Source organism: Alligator sinensis, unplaced genomic scaffold (genome assembly GCF_000455745.1).
Source record: "Alligator sinensis unplaced genomic scaffold, ASM45574v1 scaffold555_1, whole genome shotgun sequence".
NCBI classification, from domain to species: domain Eukaryota; kingdom Metazoa; phylum Chordata; order Crocodylia; family Alligatoridae; genus Alligator; species Alligator sinensis.
In genome coordinates this window covers 104,630-116,262 of record NW_005843016.1, presented here as the reverse complement: position 1 = coordinate 116,262, position 11,633 = coordinate 104,630, and the positions used below count along the sequence as shown (strand labels likewise).

At 41.9% G+C, this 11,633-nt stretch overlaps 1 protein-coding gene and 1 long non-coding RNA gene across 3 annotated transcripts in view; both read right to left on the bottom strand.

Moving 5' to 3' along the window:
• Positions 1–1,799: 1,799 nt before the first annotated feature.
• LOC106723033 lies at positions 1,800–5,722 on the bottom strand. The gene is made up of 4 exons (XR_001359024.2): positions 5,584–5,722; positions 4,015–4,090; positions 3,571–3,656; positions 1,800–2,112 (listed from the first exon to the last, which is right to left on the bottom strand). It is a non-coding gene; the product is annotated as an uncharacterized LOC106723033 (long non-coding RNA).
• A 632-nt stretch (positions 5,723–6,354) lies between these two features.
• ORMDL1 (ORMDL sphingolipid biosynthesis regulator 1) overlaps positions 6,355–11,633 on the bottom strand; it is a 7,755-nt gene continuing 2,476 nt past the window's right edge. For both annotated transcript variants that reach the window (XM_025193110.1, XM_006036766.3), the window contains 2 exons: positions 10,636–10,787; positions 6,355–8,454 (listed from right to left, as the gene is read on the bottom strand). In XM_025193110.1, coding sequence (XP_025048895.1) covers positions 8,319–8,454; positions 10,636–10,787 — 288 coding nt within the window. In that variant the 3' untranslated portion in view covers positions 6,355–8,318. The remainder of the gene's footprint in view (positions 8,455–10,635; positions 10,788–11,633) is intronic.

Sequence of the window (11,633 nt, the reverse complement as noted above, 5' to 3'; positions counted from 1 at the left end):
GGCATGGCTTATGATCATTGCACTGCTGAGGCACATGAAGTGTCCCACAGAAGTGCAGGGGTGGGGGCCCTCCATGTGTTTGGCAGTGAACCTGGACGTAGACTGGAAAAAGATATTACTAACCTTATACACTTCATCCTCACACACAACAATTTCACTTTTAATAACCAATGCTTCCTCCAGACCATGGATACAGCTATGGGCACCAAAATGGCCCCACAGTATGCCAACCTTTTTATGAACCACCTGAAAGAAGAATTCCTCAAGGACTGAACCATCAAACCCTTGCTATACTTAAGATATAGCAATGACATCTTCTTAATTTGGGCTGAAAACCTGCAATCTCTGACTGAGTTCCATCAGAAATTCAACAAGTATCACCCCTCCATCTGACTATCTCTTGAATACTCCAGCACCAACATCTCCTTTTTAGACACGATGATCAGTATCCAGAATGGTAAAATATAGACCACTTTATACAAGAAACCCAAAGACCAACATACATATCTGCACAGAACCAGCAATCACCCTAAACACATCAAGAAAACTATGATATACAGCCAAGCCCTCAGATACCACTGGGATTGCCACCTCACTAATCTTAAAAAGGCTTTCACTCAACAATGACACTCCTCCAGAAAGACAGATCGCACCTTTGATAGAGCCACCCAGATACTACGTGATGAATTTCTGCACTACAGAAGAAAACCCCCCACGAATCACACACTGCTAGTTATGACATATCACCCCACCCTTGACCCCATACAGAAAATTCTCAAACCACTGCAACCCATACTAGAAGGAGACCCTATTCTTAAAGAGATCTTCCCAGAACCACCCATCCTAGCCTTCAAACAAGCACAGAACCTCACTAACCTCAATACCAGAAGTAAACTTCCTATGGCCCAGAACACATCAAATGGATCCAGACCGTGCCATGATAAGAAATGCAAAACCTGCCAACACATCTCCACCACCCCCACAACTACTACACCCCACAACAAAGCCATCAGCATTCCTGGATCTTGCAGCTGCACCTCTAGAAATGTAATATATCTCATCCAATGCACCAAATGCCCTGATGGAAGATATGTAGGAGAGACCAAACAACAACTGCACACCAGAATGAATGCACATCGGACATCTATCAAAGAAAAGAATACCCAATTACCTGTGGGTGCACATTTCCCATAAGAAAACCACTCTCTCTCCAATCTCTCAGTTCTAGTCCTCAAAGAGAACTTACAAAATACTTCTCAGAGACGAGCCTAAGAACTTCATTTCAACCTCCTGGATACAAAAAATCATGGACTAAATATAGACATTGGATTTATGACACTTTATAACCTGCCTGACATCTGACTCCCCAGGTACCTCTCCACTATTTACCTACTACATTCATCCCCCTTTTCTCTCCTCCTGCCCCCAGCCTCTCTCTCACCCACTGACTCCTCAATTTACATTTTCACTGACTGCCTATCTTGCATGCATACCAGCCCAGCCTCTGGCTTCTTTACCATTTGTTCCATCTAGGAAGAGCACACACCAACTGCAGAGTCTCCCTCAGCCTGATGAAGGGTTTTTAAATCCGAAAGCTTGCTAAAAGTTTTTTTTCCAACTATTTAAGTTGGTCTAATAAAAGATATTAGATTCACCCAAAGAACCTTGTCTGACTGTGTAAATCATGCATTAGATCCCACTTCACCTTTACCTGCACACGTAGGGGGGCCCTAACAGATATACATGGTAATTTAAGAAGAGACATCCTGCTTACAATACGATAAATACAAACAACAAAATCAGTAGTATTTAATCACAATTACACTTAAAAAACAATGCATGCATGGAAGTATTTACCTACTTCAAATGGACTTCAGTTTGAGAATGCAGAGCTTCTCCTAAAATGTTGCCACTATCATCCAGAACTGCAGCTCCTGTATCATCACAACTTGTTTCTATTCCCAGAACTAATTTACGAGCAGAATGGTTTGCACACTGAGAGAAAAAACTTCTTAAACACACAGCTTGACCATGTCTAACTGATTTTGAAATGCCTCCGATTATGCTGTCCATAGCTAAAATCTTCTGCACATAGGCATGTCTAAAAAGAAGCTGTACAGAAACCATCCTCAGATTTTAAATTCTGTAAAAGTCATTTATGCAAGCTAAGTCATATTAGCGACAAATATCTTTAAAAGCACTGGCCAAATTCATTCAGATTACTCATTTGATTATATTCATCCTTAAGTGAAATGACAATGTCCTAACAGCCAAACGAAATTCAGATATCAGTCATTCTTATTCTACCCTGGTACTTATACCAAACTGTGCCTAACAGATACCCAAATATCTTTCTTCACTTTAAGTAGAGGTTCTACCAGACATAACAGCAAGTTCTCATGATTCAATCTAGATCAGGGGTGCTCAACCCCCACCCCTCAGGGCCATGGATCCTAAGGAGGTTGGGCAGCGCAGAGCCCTGTGCCACCTCTGCCCAGCTAGGTTCAGGCCCTGGGGCCCCACGCCACCCCTGCCCAGCTGGGTGGAGCCAGCATGGGGCTCTGGAGCCCAGTCATTCAGACTGGCACTGTGTCATTCATCTGGCCATCAGAGCCAGACACGTGAGCATCGCTGATTTAATTCTCTTCCCACTGACCCAGGTTTTTCAGTACTTCCATTTATACATTATTTACAGTGATAGTGCAACTCCTTGGGTGACTCAAACTATCTTTATTCCTCCAAACCTCATTTATGATGGCACATTTCCATTTTTCTTACTCTTACTAATCCAGCCACCTAATCTATGTTTGCTTGAACTTTCCAAAGACATTTATTACTGAACTGAGAACAAACATGCCAAATTTCCCCCTTAACTATTTGTTCTGCTAACTCTAAAAACACCCCTTTGAAGAACTCATAACAGCCTGATCTAAGATATGAGGAAAAATACTTATATTTATTAAATTGTTCAAATGCTGCCCCTTCTTATTCTCTCTAAGCAAAACTGTGTACTCTGGGAGCTCTTTAAATAAACTGTCTAAAACAAGGATGCAAATTTAATTTCCATGTTTTAGTTGCATTACAGGGCAAACAATTTGCATGGTAGGTTACAGTAACTGTCTACCCAAATATATTCCTTTGTGTGTGAGCTGAAATCAAATCTCCTCTTCCTATATGTCTATACTAAGTTCACTTTTAAAAAAATAGTTTATTTTCCTCACTTGCTTTAAAAACAGCTTATTTCAAAGCTAGAAACTAATGTGTTTTTTCCCCCTTTGGCTTCTTCTTTGTGCATGCATATCCATTCCTCGGGGAAGCATTTTCAGAAATGCTTCTGTATTTTTCATTGCATGAAGAATTAAAATGACATAGGTCAAATTTTAGGTCAAACTAAAAGAGGAATGTAACCTTAGGCTTCTGAAAATCTTACCTTTAAAGCTTGGAAACTAACCTGAAAGTTATGTTTCACTCTTTTTTTACCATTACAAACTACTGGGTTTCTCGTGGATATCTTAAAAAAAAGGAAACACGCTTTCTTAACATTCAATGCATTTACAGAAGAGCTTTTACCTGCACCCAAAACATGTTTTACAATTGCTTCTGTTCACTAGCAGCAACTGCTAGCTATCCCATGTAGATAAATGTTTTGTACCCTCCTGAAAGAGAGAGAAAACAAAATGTAAACCTTTCAAAACTCTGCAGTGCATGAGAAAGACAAATTTGTGCCTGGTTACCTAAATTGTATGAGCAGTACCTTTATGGATTATATTCTTCTATTTTCCATTTTTTGCAAAGAAACAAATATGCCATAGTCATTTCCACTTCAGATATCTTTCAAGCTTTCAGAAAGGTAGTTCTCCAGACAAAGGAGGATTAAATCATATTGGTAAGGCAATTATAATAAGGTAAACACAGCTGAATATATGTGTTTGTGCTTTATTTAGAAGTCTCATCACAAACATCAATTAAATCATTTAAACTTGCCTAATCTATTAAAATATATTCACAAATTACCATGTAGATGGTGCAAGGCTCCTGCTTCAGATGCAGCACTAAGATGTTGCTTATGACACTTGTCTCCACTCTGCCCCTAAAGCAAAGTAAGCAAGATGAGATGGGTGTTCCCACATATTAAAATAATGATTATTGCATATCTTCGTGTGTAGATATCTGGTTGCCATCTTGGTTTAGCAATACGAAACTTGAAAGACAGCTCAAATGACTTGGCCAACATCACAGGACTTGTGACAAAACCAGGGACAGCACCCAGATTTATCCAGGCAAAATGCCACGCAGTGGTTCTCAACCTTTTTACACTGAAGTCCCTTTTGGAAAATGCCAGCTCTTAGTTTTCACTTGTTTTTTGCCTATGGAAAAATTACAGAGCAGCTCTTTTGCTGCAAAGAACTCAGACAGAGCAGAGCGTTTCTCACTCTGGACTCCTAGATGAAGTCTCTGGTTTATTTCGTAAATCCCGCGTGGGTGCTTGCATGCCTACTGCGCAGTAGGGGTGTATGAAGTGGGCCCTATTCGATTGGAATTCAGCCCAAATCAGGGACAGGGATTCGATTAGTTGATTCGGATTGCTGTCCCTGATTTGATTCAGCCAAATCTGAAGATGCGGTGCCCATTTGGAGAATCAGCGATTTGGACACAAACACAGCTTTAAAAGTTTTTTCTAAATACCTTGAAGTAGCAGGCATGGCTTATGATCATTGCACTGCTGAGGCACATGAAGTGTCCCACAGAAGTGCAGGGGTGGGGGCCCTCCATGTGTTTGGCAGTGAACCTGGACGTAGACTGGAAGTACTTCTGGTCCACTTCCAGCTGTGCTGGGGAGCCTGTGCCTCCCCAGCTTGGCAATTGGCTGCAGGGAGACCCCAGGTGCCCCCTTCACCCCCACCCCCAGACCCAGAAGGCACCAGTCCCTGAACCGGGGCAGGGGTGCGGGGTGCCTCCCCTCTGCGCTCCCCGGCAGACTCGGAAGTAGACTGCAAGTGCTTCTGGTCCGCTTCTGGGTCTGCTGCTGAGCACGCTGGGGAGCCCCCCCGCGCTTCTGTGGGACGCTCCACGCGCCCCAGCACTGCAGCGTTCACAAGCCCCTGCTACACAGAGGTAGGGAGAAAAAACATTAAAACTGTCTCTATGTCCAAATCTCTCCGAATTGATGTGGAGGATTCCGATTTGATTCGGAGAGATTAAAGGGTCCTGACACTGAAACAGGTCAAATCTCTGCCGAACTGAATCAGGGTCCGAAGCTTCACAGAGCCCGACGATGCAGCACCCCACGAAGGAGCGCGTGGCACCCAGCACCGGGGTGCCATCTGGGTGAGAACCACTGCCCTGCCCTGCCCAGAAGAGCAGTCATTCCCACTGACACCTGGACGGGGAAACTCCCTGTAGGACACCAGGGGCAGAAAGAGGGAAAGAAAAACAAACTGCATGCGCATGTCACCCCGCCCCGCGGGCTCCCACCCGGGGGCAGTGGCGGAGGGGAGAGAGGCCCCGGGCTCGCTTGTCACCGCTGCCAGGCGTGGGCACCTCCCCACCGCCTCCCTCCCTCGGCAGAGGTCTCCCCTTTACTTTTGGCTCGTGGCTCCGCTCCGCAAGGGTTAAACCTCCGGCGCGCGGGACGCCCGGGGACTCGTCACCCGAGTGCGGCGCGGTCACGTGACCGCCTGCGTCACAGCGACTGGCCGGGGAAGGCAGGCGCGCCCGCGTCATTTTCACTAAGGGAAAGTAGAAAAGCAGGGGCGTTGCGGCAGCCATCTTTGTTAAGGGGGTGTCCTCCCTTTCCTCCCAGGGTTTTATCGGCTGGGTAGAGGTGGCTCCAGGGCCGTCACGTGCTGGGGGCGCGTCAGAGGCGGCCCCGGCCCTGGTTGGGCTGCGCGCGTCCTGCCTCGTCTCTCGCTGCTCTGCCGGCCGCGGCGTGGAAAGAGCTGGGCGTGCGCTGCAAGCTTTCCGGCAGGCGCTGGGACACCTGAGCAGCGCCGTTTGCTCGGCTTGGGCTGTGCTGCGAGGCGTGTCCCCCTCACGCACACGCGCGCCCTCTGAAACAGCCTGCCCAGTACACTTGACTCCTCGATGCCTCATGTAATAAATGGGTGTCGCCACGGTGCAAGTAGCTCGTACCCGGGTGTAAGCTCACGTGACAAACTGCTTGTTTACTTCAGCTGCCTGAGGGCTGGACTGGCTCCTGGGCTCGGACCTGCCGTTTGGAGGAGGTGGGTAGGTGTATGCATGCAAATACCCCTTCATTAACTGGCTGAAGGAAGCATGCCGCCTTACATGGGGCTTGGGGTGCATGAAAGTGCATGCGCTTTGGACCGCAACCAAGAAAATTAATCCAAGCCATTTCACAGACCAGGTTTTTAATTCCATAAACCACATAAGCCACTGGAAAAGGAAAAATAATACCCTATTACAAATATGTCTTTCACAATTACTAAAAAAAAGGTTTTCCTGTCCAGCTCTAGACGAGTTTCACATAGTGTTTCAAACACTAATTTCTATGTTCCCCTCAGTCTATTTACAAGAGCATGCCACCAATTTGTGGTCTGAAGTGTCTTTTGGTGAAACAAAGTAACTTGTACAAAATTCAAGGTTGATTTCCAGCCTCGATCAATGTCACTTACAGTTAGTCTAAAACAATGATTTTCTAAAAGAAAACAATTTTCAGCAAGCTACAATAGCCTGCTGAAGCAAATTCTTTTTTTAAGGGAACCAATTATCTGTTCATACATAATCATCTGCTTGAAGACTGATCTGTTTCGAAGACTCAAAACATTTCATGGGAGGAGAGTACCTTATTGGCTGTAATGTTTCACTCCTTCCATCCACAAAGTAGCCAGAGGAGAACCCTCTTTTTAATTAGCAAAATATTACAATCAGTGGCTAAATGTGTGAGGGAATGTTGCTAATCAACAGAACACCAATGCAGGTTGGTTTTTCTGCAGGTACATGTATGTAGCCCAGACTTTAAGCCAGGGCCAGGCCACTGAAATAAACACCTTTTCCACAAGCTGCAGGAAAGCTCCTTATTCAAGCTAAACTTCTCAGCTGGATGTCTTTGTGCCTAACTTGTAGGATTGTTCTTCTAATTCCCCTTCTTACAGCCAAGAAAAAAAAAATAAAGTACTCAGCCTTCACATAAATACACGCCTCACTCTAAAATTAGAATCATCTACAAGAGTAATGCAGTGTTATTTAGTAGTACAGTCACCCTTGCCATTCAATATTCCTACGTTCCTTGAACTTCTGGTTGAGACTGCAAAAATGCAAATGATAGATACTTTCTTTTGCTCGGCCACATAACTAATACACAGTTTAGCTATTTTGGGGCTTGTGCTTGTAATTAGCGAGTTAAAGAAAGATTCAGCTGAATACCCCAGCCACCTGTTTGAATTTCCAAACTGGAACTGCCTCTCCTCAAGGAAAAATAAAACAAAAAGACTATTAAAGACCTCCTAACCACTAGAGCATTACCTGTCAGTCAGCTATCAGAGTAAACTGCTCAAAAATCACACCACATTTCCCTCTCAGAAACTGAGTACTGTATTTAGTTTCTCAGAATAGAGCAGCCTTCTGGCAAGCAACAAGTAGCATGCAAAACAACACTGACCAGCTTCCTAAGTATCTGAAAAGTGGGTTAACAAGTTGATGTAGAAATCCCCTGAGTTGTCAGGTAAGACTAGAGAAAATTCTGTGAGAAAGGTCATATGAACAGATAATGCGTGTGCTATTAGGTCACAGCAGCTGCTGTAGTACCTAAAGCTAGACAGAGAAATTCTTAACTGGTAAAAAAGAGAGAGAGCATGTCATTTATGGTCCAAAAAGAATAAATGGCTTCTTTACATAATTAAGAATTAAAGGACTCCAGTCCTTTACTAGAAGATTTACACATTCTTTTACTCTGTTTTCACTATACTTGTTTGAATGATTTCTGAACCATTGCCTCTCTCTACACTTCAGCTTATTCAAGTTATTCATACCCTCTTTTCAAACCATTTACATCAGTGAGACGTAGTGTCTTAGTGCTGATTAAAGTTTTAGAGCTGGGCCTGCCCAGTCCCTCACAGAAAATTTCTCATTAAAAGCAATAATTAACATTCACATTAAATATGTAGAGGCATCTTCTTATAAGTCTACTTGTCTTCCAAACAGAATCCAAAGAAGTAACAGTTAGACCTCAGGCGTACAAGTGTCTCATTGTACGTTACTAGATAAACGGCACAGCAGACTATCGTTTTCCTTCTCTTGAGAAAAATGAGTTGCCATGTCAGGTTTTGATCAGAATGCTTTGGTTCCATAATTCCTGCTTAATATTTGTTGATGCCAAAGATTCTAACACCGTGCAGCTGGGGCAGCTTTGGGATAAGCACGCTCAAAAGAGAAGCTGTGTTGACAACGAAATGTGTTGGGTCATATTTAGTGTAGAAGCTTGCCAGAAAATACCTGTAGAAATAGAGAGAGTGTCAACAAAAGTCTTTAAAAAAAAAGTGAAACATTTTTAAAGTAGTTTGAGTCACTACGGGATTGAGGAAGGATAATTATTCCAGAGTAAAAGTCCTGTTTCAGCTTCCTACTTTTTAATATATATATATTTTTATACCTTCACCCAATTATGGCTCCAAGTATCTTCCTTTCAGAACCCATTTTTTGAGGATTTGGGCCACAATTCTAAAAAAGTAACTCTCAGCTAAAATCCACCACCCTCATCTTTTCCTCCTGAATTCTGGAACTAAATTACAAGGTCATTTGGATATTCATCTTTTAAACTAAAAAGGTTGTTTAGTATTTTAATGCAACTGAGGATAAAGTTATTTAAGTTGCTTAACATGCTCAATAATAAAGCATTTGAACTGTGGTATGACAACAAATGAAGTTGAATGCATCCATGAGCAGAAAGGTCTTTAAAAACAAGCTGCCCACAAACCTTTTGATATTTCCACTGCAAATTTGCTTTTGTAATTTAGATAGATCACAACCAGTTCAACAGGAAAAGTTAGGAAACATGCGACAGATTCCAGCTTACTGCCAATTTTTCTATACTTTTACAAAGCCTGTAGTCTCCCTTACTTCTTTCATCTGCCACATTATATAAAACCACATAATAAAGAGTGGTGCTGTAAAATTTCCTCTCTTGGATCGGTTTGTTTTTTTTAATTTTATAATGTCTAAAATAGCAAGTTGATATTTTTCTTACACTTTTACAGTACAGGGCAGTGATTGAAAAATACTTTTTTTCTTTTCAAGGAAGAGATGCTCACTTTCTAGTGAAAAAGTTGGAAAGCTTATTGCCTGAACTATTGCAACACTGTGTTTTTAAGAGTTTCTACCACTTATGCTTGTGAAACAGTCTTCACAATATAGGATTCTCTTCCCAAGCCTGCAGGCAAATACCTAAGTGTTACTGCTGGTAGAAGCTTTTTCAACCTGGCGAAGAAGCATAACAGATTATGAAGTCTTTCATTGTTAATTTTCAGAACCCTGTGGGTACAAATCAGGTCAATTGCTCTTGCCTAGAAGGCCTTGAAATCATTTGTTGGGGGGAGAGAAAAATGGAGAGAGAACAGACCCCAAAAGGGTGCCAGGAAATGCGTACTGCTAGAGACCACTATCTATTGCAGTAGTTAGAAGCACAAGTGAAAGAATAGTATGGTGTTGGGATAGAGAAAATCTTTTCTAGTTTCCTCCCTCAAAACAGAAGATCATTGGGAAGGTCATGATTTATCAACTGAATTATTATAGAGTCCATGGACACCTGAAAATACTGGCATACGCCTGCTTCTCAGCACTTAGATAAAGACAGCAGTGTTTCTGGAGATTACCTGTGGCCACTCTTCTCATCTTACATTTCTGGCTGTTTGCTTGGAGTTTCCATATCCTAACTAGTCAGCCTACAGAAGTTTTTCAAATGCTCATAGAGGGCCTGATCCAGCAATTTGCTGAGCAAGCTTAGGTTCCACAGATGTCACTAGGAGCTCTAAGCTTTTGAAATAATATTTAGCACTGTGTAGGATTGGCCCCATAGTATTGACTGAATTTGGATTTCCTCCCACTTGCAGATTTGTTATGCAGCTATAATTCTGTCCACATGGGCTACGGTGTGCAAAAATTCTGTTTAACTGTGTATTTACCTAACTAGTGTAAATAGAAATAACTATTCATAGAGTACAAAGCTGGTCTATAACACTATGGATCTATTCAGTAGGAAATGTTAGCTATGAAATAAAGCAAGAAACACATTTTTAGTATTTACATGTGACTATGAAATCACACGTACTGCAATCAGACTTACAGTAATCCAGTAATGCTTGCTACTGTATGAAGTTTAACTGGGCCCTAATTAAGGGCCCAGCCCTGCAGTTCCTTACCTTTAAGCTTATTAGTAAGCATCTGCAAAACTAAGTCTCAGTCTCACAAATCCAGTTTGAAAGTAAAAAGAAAACTGTAGACCAACTTAATCCCCCTTCAAATGCATTCCCCTTAAATTTTGTCAAACAGAGGCAAAATTAGTATGAAAAATGTAAAGAATTACTAATTTGTTCAATGCAGCTTTTTCTCATCTAATATCTTAAATCCAACATTGAGTGCACACATAATAGAGAATGACTGTAATAGCTCAGAACTCACAGAATTATTGGAGAGATCGTGAAGAATTTTCTTGAGGATGTAAACTGTACTCCGTAGTCTAATTGTTCCCAGTGCGTTAGTAGCCTAGCTTTACCCTGGTCAGGTGTTTCAAAAGGAGTTCCTTTTACAGCATGCAAAAACACATACATTCCCTGGGAAAAAAAAGACCAGAAAGAATAGTATTCTTATTCTTAATAGTGTTATAGGTTACAAGAACAGTGTTAGGCTCTGTATAAATACTAGTAATGGAGTCCTTGCCTGGAACTAGAAACCTGAACAGACAAAGCATTGGGAGGGGTGAAAACAGAGAAAGGCAGAGACATGAAGTAACTTGCATAAAGTAATATAGTTGGTGCATGGCAAAGCCAATTATGGAACCAAAATCACCTAATTCCCAATCTAGTGTCCTATCCACTAGATTGCACTACAAGGATTGCATGAAGAACACAGTTTTAGAGGGGAAAATCCTACTAAGTTCAGGCCTGGCAGTTTACATAAGTAAACAAACCTTACAATATATTATTTATGTTCAGTAGTGAAGAATAAATGGACCTGGCTTTTTACATTCCCTTCATGTTTGAATAATGAAGAAATCATAACAGATTTTTATTTTCAGAAGCTTCTTGACCCATTGCTGAATGAACACTTTGTAGCTCACTTCCCAGTGATCTTCCACACACAATCTGTCCATCTCATTGCTGGTCATCCTCTGCTGCAATGACCCAATACCTTTACTTCTTTAATTATTTTTTTGAAGTCATCTCCATCTCAATGCATGACCTGAACAAATGCGTAAATTTGCACATGCTGATTTGGGACAACAGAGGCCCAATTTTTTAAAATGTAATGTCTAACATAAGCGCCAGTCATCTTTTTGCTCAGAAGCTCTGCAGGAACTCTCTCAAAGGCTTTAGATTTCTACCTGTTAACAGTAATTAGTTTCTCATAATTCATATATGTGTATACTGCTATAGGAGAAAGGCAAATAAATGAATAAA